The 14,416-nt window shown below is 34.5% G+C and overlaps 1 protein-coding gene across 1 annotated transcript; it reads right to left on the reverse strand.

The window, feature by feature from the left end:
* Positions 1-1,065: 1,065 nt before the first annotated feature.
* LOC126696765 (BTB/POZ domain and ankyrin repeat-containing protein NPR1-like) lies at positions 1,066-12,923 on the reverse strand. The gene is made up of 4 exons (XM_050393468.1): positions 11,539-12,923; positions 10,247-11,006; positions 3,917-4,123; positions 1,066-1,574 (listed from the first exon to the last, which is right to left on the reverse strand). Exons 1-4 carry the CDS (start codon positions 12,079-12,081, stop codon positions 1,306-1,308), a joined length of 1,779 nt encoding a protein of 592 aa, XP_050249425.1. The 5' UTR covers positions 12,082-12,923; the 3' UTR covers positions 1,066-1,305.
* Positions 12,924-14,416: the final 1,493 nt, after the last annotated feature.

Raw genomic sequence — 14,416 nt, forward strand, 5'->3', positions numbered from 1 at the left:
CTTATTTTTTTAAGATGATCCCATCATATGTAATGTGAGAATGGCAATAAGACAAGATGGGATGGGATTAGATTAGGGTGTCCCATCCTCATCTTATTATCTCTTTGAGACCAAAAAAAAAAAAAAACTCTTGTGGAGTGAAAATTGGGCAGATCAGGGGCAAGGTGGATTGGAGATATTTTTTCATCTTTAATGAGGTGGCTTCAACATTAATAAATTAGAGATGAAAGAAAAAAAAAAAAATTTGAGGAACAATTGAGAGAGAGAGAGAGACAGAGACAGAGACAGAGAGAGGTTTAGGGATGGTACTAGAATATGTATAAAAAAACTATAACTGGGATACCTATAAAGGAGATTTTATATATATAAACACGCACTTACATTCGGATTTGGGAAAGATAAGTAAACTCTTTTTTTTTTGGTTAAAAGGAAACTTCTTTAAGAAAATAACAAGCCGAAGAGGCCAAATTAAATAGTGGAAGAGAGATAAGTAAAATTCAATTTCAATCCCATCCCTCCACCTCTTCAAGATGGTAAAAATTTATCATAGGTAGAGCGGAATTAAGTAAGCAAAACTCGTTTTAGTCCCGTCACTTCAGGGCATAATAATTTATATTACAGAAAGGAGATATTTGTCATGGCGGCCTGGTGCCTTTGGAGTACACGCAATGCTCTCAAATTCAGCCACCCTGTGCAGCCTACAGCCTCTGCTCCAATTCCCCCGTAGCAGCCTCCTGCTGCAAATATTTATAAAACTAAATTTGATGCGGCGGTGTTCAAGACTACTAACTCGGCCGGCATTGGGGTAATAATTCGAGATTGCGGTGGCAATGCTATTGGAGCTCTGACCATGCCAGTCCCGCTCTCTTCATCTGTGGCTGAGTTGGACGCTCTGGCTTGTCGAAGGGCTGTTCAGTTTGCCATAGAAATCGGACCCAGGAAGGTGATCTTTGAAGGTGATTCTGCTGAGGTTATTCAAGCCATTTCCCAAGGGAATTCTGATTTCTCTGTTTATTAGACTATTGGCACCGAAATCAGGAACTTAAAGAAAATGACAGGCACGTATTTTCGCAGCATTTCTATTTTATTTTATATGATTTCACAAGCCACATAGCTTAACAAGTACTCCTATAGAGATCCTATCAAAAAAAAAAAAAAGTACTCCTATTGAACAGTGTAGGTTTCCTGTCCTTATATTATTACAATAAAGAACAGAACCAAGGCTCTGTAAGAATATGATCTATGAGAATAAAAATTTAGTAAACTCTTTATGGGTTACAAGAATAATACAATTTACATAAAACTTCATTTCCTTCTAACCTTATGATTAGCTCCCTCCTTCTTTGGAGAAGATGAGGATGATGAAGATGATGACAAACCTGAACGACTCTCAGCAATGTCCTTGTAAAATGCCTTCTGCACATCATCTTTAAGTTCCATGAAACGCATCTTCTTCATTTTCTGCTCTTCAGGAGTCCCTTTGTCAAGGAAGAAAGCATCAGGCATATCATCGTCCTCCAAGAACTTGTCTAGCCTTTCTGAGCAATTGGGAAAGTAGCGACGGCCCGTCTCCACTGCCATTTACATCAATTCAATTAGTAAGCTCAAAGAGAATGATCATGTTATGAAAACATGGGGTAACTAGTACAAGTTGCATTTGATTGGTAAAAATTATTATGGCACAAAAGGTCCAACTCTCCAAGTACATAGGACGAAGATTACTTTTCCGGTCTCACAAGTTGATTTATAATAGACTTAGGTGTCTTGGACCATAATATCTTTAATACTCTTGGACCTATAATATGCATAAGTACATGTAGAATTAGGAGACTACAATTACTTTTTTTGTCCCATAAGTACGAGGGTCTATAATAAACTTGGACTTCTTGGATCCTAATATCTTTAACATGATTTTTTAAAGACTCTTTTAACTGTGAGCTTTTTAGAACTGGACTCCATTACTTCACCCTGTTAGTTTGACAGCTAGAGTGCTAACTCGTATATTGTATTTCCTTCCTAGACGATTATGGAAAGTTTCTCATATTTTCATTCTTTTCTTTTCTTTTTCCTATTTAGATGACATGTTTGGTCCCCAAGAAGAGGTTTAGAATTTACAACTATAAATCAGAAACGAAGCGGCAACTTCAACTGAACCTGTGAGCCTCTGATTATAATAGACTTGGACTTCTTGGATCCTAATATCTTTAACATAATTGCTTAAAGACTCTTTTAACTGTGAGCTTTTTAGAACTTGACTCCGTTACTTCACCCTGTTAGTTTGACAGCTAGAGTGCTAACTCGTATATTGCATTTCCTTCCTAGATGATAATGGAAAGTTTCTAATATTTTCTCTTTTCTTCTTCTTTTTTCCTATTTAGATGATATATTTGATTCCCAAGAAGACATTTAGAATTTACAACTATAAATCAGAAACAAAGCGGCGACTTCAATTGAACCTGTGATTATAAATGTCCATGTTTTCATTTTTCAATAATGTTTTCTCAGCAACTATGCTTTTACATTCAAAACCATAAACCATAGTGTTAAAGATATATAATCAGTTCACATCATTTTATGTATTGTTCCAAGAGGCCCAATTATGTAATAAGTTCATATACATCTAACCCTAACTCATATGGTCTTTATATATACCCTACAGATTCATTATACAACACACTTCATTATATATCAAAGATGTAGTCACTAGGGCTTTACATTGAAACACAGACAATCAAATGTCAGACCACGTAAATTTTCCTTTGTGTTCTTTCTCTTTTTCACTGCTTCCAATCACTACTATTCTTTCTAGATTTTTCTATTGCTCCTTTAATTTTAACTCGTAGAATCACTCAACCAAAAAGAAAAAAAGAACTATAAACCATAGAATCAGAAAAAGCATACACTTTAATTTAAAGGGAAGGAATGGGCAGAAAATAAATATTTCAGATATATATGAGAAAAATGACAACTAAATTTATTTAAATTACAACTCTTTATCATCTAGCAAGGGAAAAAAAAGTAGATTTCTATAGGCTTAATGAGGACTTAGCTCAAAAGTATTTGCTACATTTTTGTATTTTTCTAGCAACAAAGCTAGTTAACCTTTTTATTTTTTTTGATTCAATAATGGAAATGAGGGATTTAAACCCTAGATGTCTCGGTTGGAAACACTAAAAGGTGCCAACCAATTGAATTACAAAGTCATTGGCCACTTTCTACAATTCTAAGACGCCTATGAATTTGAATCTTTAAGTATATAGTCTGATCCGGTTTTTTTCTTTAAAAATTGGTTCATTAGAAATTTTAGGCTTATTACATGTTACACTTATAGAGGAACTCATATAACAATTTTCTTTATTTTTTCAACTCGGGACTTACAACATTTCTTGTCAAAACCTCTCCCTTATTTATAGATGAAGAAATAGAGGATCTTCATTTGTTCTTTGAATATGAAACATGCAACACTCTTTTTTAATCTTTCCTCTTGTTTTTTCAATATAGAATTTGTGTATTCTTTAATTAGGGTATGTTTAGATACCATTTATATGCTGAAAACTGAAAACTTATTACTAAAAACACAGTAGTAAAATAATTTTTAAAGGTATGAATAGTGCTGTGAGACCCAAAAATGCATGGGTATGCGCATTTTGCTAAGTTTGGTGTTCCCATGAACAATGCCATGGGACCCCCAAAAAAAGGCCAAACGCAGCTGAGAACCACGTTCAGTGCTATCCAAACTCACTTAGTTATTTTTAATTATTTAGTAATGTCATTTCTGTCCAACCTACAGTTGATCCTCGATCTGACTTTAAAAACTCAAAACTCTTCTAATTTTCTGTTGTTTTAACATTCGATTTTGAAAACATTGGGAATAACAAGTCACTTACTTATGCAGTCTGCATAAAATTGAAAATACCTGTTTTAAGGAGAACATGCAGTCTTGATTGGAGTCTTTTGGCTCGTACAGAGGGTGTTTCATTCAAATCAACCTCCCTTAAGTTCCCACTGGAGCCTTTTGAGCCTTTTGAAGCTGAAAGGCCTGTGTACGGTGAGGTCGAACTTGCATCTGCAATCTCCATAGCTACCCTGGCTTCAGCAGGAAACAACAGCCGTGCAAATGCCACTGCAACATATTAAAAAAACTTTTTAGCACTTTATCATAAGGTAGGAACTAAAGATTCAAAAAATTCATTTATTCTGGAAAATATTATCACAAATAATAGGGAGGGCTTGAGTAATATTCAATTAGTAAATTGCTAGAATATTAACATGTGAAATGTGTTTAGTTAAGTAATAAGAAAGTCCCACATTGGATAGTATCAATATAAAGCGGCTATTCATAACTGTTGGGTTAAGATAGCTTAATCCCGGTTAATTAATTCAATTACCCAAGTTGATTAATTTGGTCAAATTACATTCAAATCGTGGAGGCATCAACAGATCACCAAATAAACTAAATCCAACGGAAATTAAATTGACACGGTGATTTATTGACAAATGGGGAAAACCTTTCGTAAGACAAAAACCCCAGCGGGTGAATTTAAGATCACCACTCTCAAGAATTCACTAATTAATAATCAAGTGGTTACAAGTATGAGAAATCTTACCATTACCTTAACCTATCCCAAAATACCAACCTACAGTTGAACTTTCGCTCCAATACCCAATTAGACTTGATTTTGTAGTAGCCTTCTTTCCTTTGATGCACAAATCTTCAATCTATGAATAACTCCTTTGCACGGATCCCAGTACAAACGCATTAGCTTCTCAAAGAGAAAATTAAGCTCTTGGTCACTATATCCGTGTGTATCGGCTCTTAAAATAAATCTTATATATGTCTAGGGTTGTGAGAGAAAAAACCCTAAACAAATACATAAGCATGGACCAAAATTCAGATTTGGAATTTCTAAATTCGTAAAGCTCGATAAATCGAGCTAGTGTCAAGCTGGTGTCGAGCTTACCCAGTAAATCTCGATAGATGCCATATGTCAAGCTATTTGTCGAGCTTCAGTAAAATAGCTCTTCTTCACTTGTTTCTTGAATCAATTTTCATGTCTTTAATACAACTACTTGATATGTATCAAACCCAACTTAGATCTACCCAATTTACAAGTAAAGTGCGTTTTGTCGAAAGATTAGCCAATTACATAGAAAATATGACCCTAACATTAACTAGATAATATTGATTTTGATTTTTTTTTTTTTTAACAATAATATTGCTTTTGATTTCTCAAGAGTCTTGTGTTTTAATGATACTATCATTCTTAAAAGAACCAAGGTTTCAATCTCCCCTCCCCAGTTGTAAACAAAAAATAAAAAAGCCTTTATTTGTTAATTCCTTCAAGAATTCAATGTTTTTCTTATTTCAATACCTTAAAGAGTATGTCCTTTGTTTCCCTCCAAGAAACTTAGCATTGGGATTCAAAAAAACATACAGAATGAGGTAGATTGGTGTATGAACAACTTGAAGGATTTGCTCCATTGGTTGGGATTCTCTTGTTGGAAGTTGGTGTGGCTATACATACTAAAACTCACACACCACTCATGATATAGATTCACACTCTCAAAGGAAGTTAGAATGGACAAGGAAGAGGAAGAGAACTCTTTTTTATTCTTATTTCTCTTTTCGCTCTTGGCTTCAAATGGACGGATGCATGGAGTATATATACTCCACAAGCAACCATAACTTCCATTGTACTTATTACATAACATCTACAAACTCCCACAAGCATTCACTCCATAAACTTCCCACAATTTTACTTCGTGTATGTCTAAATCCAACTAAGTCATCTCATAAATATAACTACATTTAAAACATCACGTAGTCCACCAATTCATATGCCCCAATCCCAAGTGCCAAAGCCAAGAGAAATTTTAAAGCAAGCCTTTAATCATTTAGCTACATCAATATGAATGTTTAACAAGAACATTCTATTTCTTGTTACTGGCGGCTGAGCTATCAAATTATTTTGATGGCCTCTTATTAGGCAACTACGATTTTTCAAGTGAATGTCAATCTTTTTCAAGGAGTTGTCTTAATCTTAATGTAATATTTTTCATGCTTGGCACGTTATAAACATAAAAGATAAACCAGTGACTCCATTCTTCAAATGAATAACAATTTTACCTTTTCATTTCACCGAAATTTTGGATGAGTTACCGAGAGTAACATTGACAATCACTGATTCATCAACCTCCAAAAACATCTTTTTATTCTCATACATGTGGTTGCTAGCGCCAGTATCAAGATAGCACACGTGCTTCTCTTATTTGTCTTTTCTTTTGTGTGCCAACAACAAAATCAACTCTACATCTTCATTTTTATCTTCAACAAAATTGGTTTTTTCCTCAATATTGTTTATGGCATTTCAACATTATTGTTTATGGGGAAATGCCTGACAATTGATAACTTAAGGAAAAGAAAGGTTTGCATTGTGGATTGGTGTTATATGTGCAAGTGTAATAGTGAAACTATTGACCATCTTTTCCTTCATTGCCCGGTTGCTTCGGAGTTGTGGGATATGGTTTTTGGGTTATTTGGAGTTTGCTGGGTTATGCCATTTTCTGTTGTTGGGCTTTTGGCTTCCTGGCAAGGTCGTTTTGGCCGCCATCGTAATGGAGATATTTGGATGGTTGTTCCTCACTGTTTAATGTGGTGTATTTGGAAAGAGAGAAATAGTAGGTGTTTTGAAGACAATGAGCGTTCCATGCCCGATCTCAAGCTTCTTTTCTTTAGAACCTTACTTGATTGGTTCTCTATGTGGAGAAACCATCAGTTTTCTTCTATTTTGGATTTTCTTGATTTTTGTAATGTTCGTTTTTGATTTGTTCTCCCTTGTATACCCCCGGTGTACTTGGGTGTCTTTCTCTTTTTGATATCAATGAATTTTTATTACTTATCAAAAAAAAAATATTTAACATTACCTTTGTCATACCTTATTCTATATGATCTAGAGAAACTTCCCCTTCTGCACTCTCTTGCTATTTGTCAATTTGGAATTTTCTCTTCATCACTATAAGAGCTACACCATTCCTTCCTCCGTATTCTCTTCCACACCTCTATGTCCTTAGCCTCTTTAGCTTTTCTCATATCCTCCTTTTCTCATTCAAGATTGGCTTAGACTAACATTTCCTACAAAATCTCTTACTTATTTCTTGTTGTGCCTTTTTTCATGGGCTTGTAAAGATCTCATGGGCTGGTTAATGGCCATTGGCTCCAAATATTTATATTCAATTTCCACAACTATATAGTAAAACTTCAAGCTAAGGACTAGAGGATTTCCTCTACCACATGGGCATCATTCAAGTTATCACCATATCTTTTTAATTGATTCACAATGGCCAACACCTTAAAAATAATCCAAAACTTATTTGAATTCTTTCATGTGTAAGGTTTCAAACTAGTCTCTCAATGTTCGAAGGCAAACTTTTTTCATCTTATCAACTCCTTTTAGAGAATTTTGAAGAATATCTCAGTGATCTCACACTTGCTTGGATGAAGTTGCATTAGCAACTTCTTTCTCGAACATTGATTCTTCTAAACCTTGATAGATCAATGTAAGAGCTTGTTTATTTTTCTTTGAGCCTTTTGCTCGACTTCCTTTTGATTTAGAGTCAAACATACTTCATCTTATCACTCCACATGACCTTTCTCTAGTATTTCCCATGTGTCTTAGGATTCAAGTAATGCCTTCATTCGGATACTTCAATTATTAAAATTTTCTTTGTTAAACCAAAGGAAATTGAATTGACACCATCATGTTGTCAATCTCATTCTCATCATAAACCCATTGGCTTTGATTCTATCTTGTTGAAATTTGGTGAGCCCACACACTCAAACTCACATACCACTCACAATGGAAGAGACTCATTCTCAAAGGAAGATATAATGGAGAGGAAAGGGGAAGAGAACTCTTTTGCATTCTTATTTATCTTCCTCACTCTTGGTTTCAAATGGATGGATGCATGGGGTATATATACTCCACAAGTAACCATAACTTTGTCCTTAATAAATTCTCGTATGCATTCACTCCATAAACTTCTCTCATTTGCTTCATGTGTGTTTAACTCCTATACTAACTTATCCTAAAATTAAAGTGCATCTAAAAAACCAAGGTCATTTATCTAACTTCGCTATGGACTTAAGATGTCTACTCCAAGTCCAACCATGACAATTTTGGTGAAGTTGAGTACTTCACTCCATATAAAAGAAACCATTAAAGAGAGTGATGTGCACCGAATGTTCAATGCAAAATGTATATGCTCTTTCAGACATAAAAGGTAGGTTGTTGGCCAATGTAAAAACTTAGTACTTCATCATGAATGGAACATTCACAAAGACTCCTATTAGTGACATACTACATTGAACCCAATGTTTTGACAAATGGATATGGGTGCTCCATGAACATACAATTTATAAATTATGATATATAGGAAAAGACCAAAAAAAAAAAAAAAAACAGGGGTAGGGAAATAAAGTTCTTAAATAAGTTGTTGAGATTAATTAGGAGTATATGGGATACATCTATATTAATAAAACTTATTTTAAGAGAGGACATAAGTAACATAGTGTGTACGCTCCTCAAATAGGTTAGAAGAATTCACTTAGCAAAAGTTTTGGAAGAACATTGATAAATTGATATAACGGCTACCAATGAGAAAATGATTTTTATTGGATGATACTTGAATGATCATGTTGGAAAGGAGAGTGGGGGATATGAAGGAGCTCATGTAGATCGGTATGGAGGAATGAGCTAGGAGATGTTATTTTAGACTTGCAACTACGTATGATATGATTTTGACAAACACTTGGTTCAAGAAGTGGGATTCACACTTAATTACCTTCTAAAAATTGGGCCAAATGTTAGTCATATATGTTTCATCTTTACTCGAAAAGTTGATAGTAGATGTTATAAATATCGTAAGATGATATCATGAGAGAGAGAGAGAGAGATAGAGCATAATCATTATTCAACATGGGCAAAACTTAGGTACAGTACTTAGGTGCTGTTCCTTAGGTTCCCCTCTTAAGATTCTGCCATGTGGATTTTTCCTCATGGGATTAAAGTGCATTTTTTAGTTAAGTAGTCACATGGCTCAATCTTAAATGGGAAACTTAAGGAATAGCACCTAAGGTATTGTACCTAAGTTTTTTATATAGCTTGGTGATACTAGGTATTTGTATTAGAAGATGGGAAAGAAGGGATAGTGGACGAAGAAATCCAAGAACTAGGTGTTCAAAGGGAAAGAAAAACAAGAGACTCGAATTGCGTAAAGTCTATTAAAGATGAGCTGTAAGAATCTAGTTAATAAAGAAGAAATTAAAGAGAGAAAAAAAAATTATTACCAATATATTATATAAAAAAAAAATCAAAAGAACATTGATATTTATTATAAACTATCTTAATCATTTATTACAATTTTTGTTCTTAAAAGATGTGCTTAAGCCATGTATGTATAACTCAATGTTAGCATTACATGTTTTATAACGTCCTTCCACCATGTTACTTACTAAAAGTAATTATTAAAAAATTTTACTATGTGAAACTTTATTGCTGAAGTTTCAAGAAATTTCAAATATTACTTCCACTGGAGCTCTATTACCCAAAATTTTACGAAATTTAAAACAAGTTTAACTTTTTATTTTAAATCGTTCAAATAAATTATAATCTATTATAAATTTTGTATTTTGATAAAAATTTGGCCTTACATGATGTGTTTCACCATGTAACTTAAATTATTAATTTTATTTTATTTGCACTCTATTATGCTTTTCGATTTCAATAGTATAATAGGAATATTTTATTTTATTTAAATATGATTTTTAACCATGATCCCACAGACATAGTGTAGCATGTATGTCTATATATATATATATATATATACACTAAATTTGTTCACTTATACACTGAACAAACCATTTATTTGGAAAAAAAATTATGTTTATTTAGTCTTTTTTTTTTTTTTTTGAAAAAAAAAGGTTTACATATGCAAGTTAATAAGAGATTTTCAGCAATAAATTTGAAAAAGGATAAATAGCTTCTTCTTCTTCTTTTAATGATGCTAAGTAAGGAGAACTGGCTACTTATCTAGGAAAGAGTCCACTGTAAGATTTTATTTAAAAATATACGGAAAAGGAACTATCATATTGCATTAATTATTCCTAAATAAAATCTCGATCAATTATTCTGATCAAAATTAAGCAAGTAGATAACTGAGAGAAATGAGAGAAGTAACGAATTGTCACCTCTATTTTCATAGTAGTGAAGCTTCATATTCAAATCATCAGCTATCACCTGTGTTGAGATTGCCATGTTTACAGATTTTGAACTTCCTCGCATTTCTCTCTCAAGGACATCTATGCATAACTTGTCTTTGTTAGATTCTTGCCCCTGATTTGTCTTCTCATTGTAATCCTTTGGCCTAGTTAACCTCCTACATATTGCAACAGCAGTTTGTCCATCGAATGTACTTTCTGATGCAGAGGCTCCCTTGTGCAGCAATGCCACTAGAATTGATGGCTCCTTACGCCTTGCAGCCACATGAAGTATGGTATATCCTCGACCATTTCTACAGTTGAGATCAGCCGAGTCTAAGTTGAGCACCTCCTTAACAATCTTAGGATCACAGTATGCAGCAGCATAGTGAAGGGCATAAGCTTGATCTAAAGTGATATTAGATTCACTCAGTAGCATCTTCACTAATTCAACATCATCAGAGTCCAATGCCTTGTGGATTCTCCTAATTCTCTTTTCATGTAAGGGGTCCATTACTACTTCTGGTACAATAAGTTCGGCCTCCTGCTGAGATTTGAGACGGAGTGATATGATTTCTTTTGAAACTTCACAAGGAAGTTCTTTTTCAAGAGATATATTGTCAAGATCTGATCTTTCTACTCTATGGATACAGTGAGAGAGGAGCTGGTTCAGTTGGCAGTGGAAGGCAGCCACAAGAATTGGAATAACATCTTCTGCAAGAGCCTTATCAACAAAGTTGAGGAGACGGCGCTGCAAGCATGCGTACATTTAGTATTGAGTCAGAATGAAGTTGAGGAGATGGCTGTATGCCTTTTCAATGAACTACTAAGTAACTCTACTTGCTAAAACTACTATCAATTTTTTACCACAAAAGATCTATAGACTGACATGGCAATGAATGCGATCAATATCACTTTATCAACATAATACATAGAAATGTAAATTATTTTTTTGTGATTTGTGGCATGTTAGTTTGAAAGGTTTATATAATAAAATTTGTAATATGCATCACTCAAGCCACTAATGGTCATTTTGAGTTTCATTGAATATATCAATACTTCTCACATGTTATGGAACCCAAGTTATATCATTTGACTTAGATATGATTAACAAGTGCTCCAAAATTTGTTTTCATTCATATCCAATTGAAGCCATTTAGTAAAACAAGTTTTTAAGACAAGCTCACATTCTTGAGACAAGAATAGAATGATTAGCATAATATCATGAACAAGACAGATAAAGAGTTTTTAACCACAAATTAATGGAAGTATGTCCGACTCACCTGAACAACCAGAACGAGCTCTTTCATCTGAAAAGTGGCAGAAGCATACATCAATTCCAAAGCATAATTAATAGCAGGGCGGCATGCATCATGTGCACAATCATCATCAACACAAGTTGATACTTCTGGTGGCGATGGCTTAAGCTTCCCAGTGTACAAATAAGACAAGAAGACATTAAATGCTTCATATCCAACTCTACCATAAGGCACTAAATCAGACATGGAATACCTTGGCTTGCCTTCCTTCACCTCACCACCATTTCCCCTCTTGAAAAGCTGGTGAAAAAATTGACTCCTTGCAGCCAATATAGACCGATGGACACCCACAGGGATGTCCTCAACAACAATCACTGCATCGCTATACTCATACTCAGAATCAATTAATAACTTCTCGAGATTGGCGCTGAGCTTGTTTAGACTCAAATTGTCAAGATTGGAGCAGCCAGTGGCAGCTGCAGATAAATTTTGACTACTAGACCCATTTGATAGATAAGATGACGAAGCAAAAGTCAAGGACGAAGACATTTCATTCCCATTATCCATGGCTTAAAATCTAGGAGATCCTACTTGGGCCTAACAAGGCTTAAGGGAATCAGCAGCTAAACCTCATATAGTAACTCCAAAATTCTACAAATGAATAATACAACTAATTAAGGTGACCCAATTGAGGAAAACACTTTAAAATCCCAAAACCATGCTTAAAACAGCTAAAAAAAACCCGAAAAAAAATATATGAAAATCCAGAGCTTGAACTTAATTTCTAAGCAATACCCATTTGCTGAAAATCACCAATCCTTTTTTTTTAATGAAACAAGCATAACTATCTGTAGATTTAAGTAATTATTATTCCAAAAACAAAGACACCCATGATTGATTCATAAGTCTAATCATGGTTAACAAGCAAGAACCAAATATGAACTACTAACACCTTGATAAAAGGTTCAAAGAGACTTATAAATCAACACTAGAACACAAAGACAGCCCTTGACTTGACTTCAATAAATACAAAAATGAAGAAGAAGCATAAGATGAAGAATCTGCAGCAAAGTTGAGTAAAAAGATCTTATATAAACACATGAAGACCTTGAAGTTGACCCAGCAGGGGAAGCAGCTATAGCTTCAGATGCAGTGAACAGTTAATCGAATTTGATGGAGGAGGGGGAACAGGAGGCGGTCAAGTTGGAGAGTATTTATGGACCCTGAAGTCTGAAATAGAATTTTGCAGAAGATAGACAGAGACAGAGACAGAGACAGAGAAAGAGAGAGCAGAGAGATAGATTTTGAGGAAGTGTTTCGGAAGCTTACTGGAGGAGATTAAACTGTAAAGCACAATGACCAAAGAATAAGGTTGACCAACAAGTACGAGTAAGGACGTGGAAACAACGTAGAAATGAAATTAAAAGAAAGAAACTTAAAAAAAGGAAAAAGATAATATGTATATTATTCTGTTTGCCTTGAACTCTAAACAAGGAGAAAAAAAAAAGGTTATTTCATGGAAAGTGGTGTCATTATTGTTTTGTGGATAGGAGTGAAGGAGTTAACTTGTTTGTGGGTTTTGGTATTTACTGCCAATCTGGCCACAGTTGGGGTTTTACGTACATATTTATTTTCTTTCTTTCCAGCTGTTAGTTGGGAGGGGGCCCTAGCTACTTTATCAAGGATGGATATGATTTTAATTTATCTGTATCTGTTCTATGAGCTTGGTTAATTAAGGGCTTTTTCTTTTTTTCTTTTTTTTGGCTCTATACCATTTTTTTTTAATACTAAATAGTTGAGTTGACTGAGATGTTTGTGTTAGATTGATATCTCATATGTCGCAAGTACCTTTCGAGGCTCACATACTATGAAGGGACTCACTCATTGCACACGTGTGCAAGAGATAATTTTGTTTTTGAGAGAAGAAAATACATTCTGTATTTAGTGTATGCTTCCGCTTGTTTATATTTAGATAGATCTCATACAGGTTCACTCTCATGTGAGAGGAGGGATATATGCACCAGATGCATGGTACACCTCCTCTTTTAAAAGAGTTTCTAATAAAAATAAAGATATGGACCTTATGGTATAATAAAAGAAGTTCTCAAAAGAGTAAATTACACTTATGCCCATTTACATTTGGGAATGCTTTCATTTTGGTTTATTAATTTTAAAATTTTTCATTTTAGTCCTAAATGAGTCCATATTATCATTCCATCTTTATCTATTATATCAGTAGTTATGTGTTACATAGGCTTAAATGACAGAGTTTTGTAAAACTACCTTGTTTTGGATCATTCCTATTCCATGTTAGTACTATAAATTTTCTCTCATATCTACAAACAGTGATTATATCAAATTTTTTTTCGCTTACCAATAATTTTAAAATATATATATATATATATATATATATATATGTCTCTCTCTCTCTCTCTCTAGCATTTTCCTTGATTTTTTTTTTTTTTTGAAAGTGAAATGAAATTCATTAAGCATTAACCACGTCCAAAAACAGAGCATCTAAAACAGGGGGAGGGGACTCCTCCAACCATACAACCTCATCACCCAAACCTTTAGCAAACTTAGCCAAACAATGAGCCACACCATTGGCTGTCCGGTGTACCCACCCAACAGAAACAACCCGTAGGCCTGAACACAAGCAGTGAATATCCCCATACAAATTTCCCAGGCGTGAACCATTCGGCTGTGAGCTGGAAATGTTCCTCATGACCGACCTGTTATCACCTTCAACAAGAAGCTCGGTGAATCCCGCATTGACGGCAAACTCCAAGGATTTACGACAGGCCAGCACCTCCGCCTCCTCTGAATCCGACACCGGTGGACCCCTCGCTGCCAAGGCAGCCAACACTTCTCCCTTGTCATTGCGAATAATAGCTCCGAATCC

The sequence above is a fragment of the Quercus robur genome, chromosome 8, assembly GCF_932294415.1.
Source record: "Quercus robur chromosome 8, dhQueRobu3.1, whole genome shotgun sequence".
In the NCBI taxonomy this organism is placed as follows: domain Eukaryota; kingdom Viridiplantae; phylum Streptophyta; class Magnoliopsida; order Fagales; family Fagaceae; genus Quercus; species Quercus robur.

Bases quoted from the DNA above. Each gene is read 5' to 3' on its own strand.
- LOC126696765 (XM_050393468.1), bottom strand. From the start codon at position 12,081: ATGGATAATGGGAATGAAATGTCTTCGTCCTTGACTTTTGCTTCGTCA. The intron at 11,007-11,538 runs GTGAGTCGGACA...GCATGCTTGCAG, and splicing joins AGCTCGTTCTGGTTGTTCAG to CGCCGTCTCCTCAACTTTGT. The intron at 1,575-3,916 runs GTATTTTCAATT...TGTAAATGGCAG, and splicing joins GCATGTTCTCCTTAAAACAG to TGGAGACGGGCCGTCGCTAC.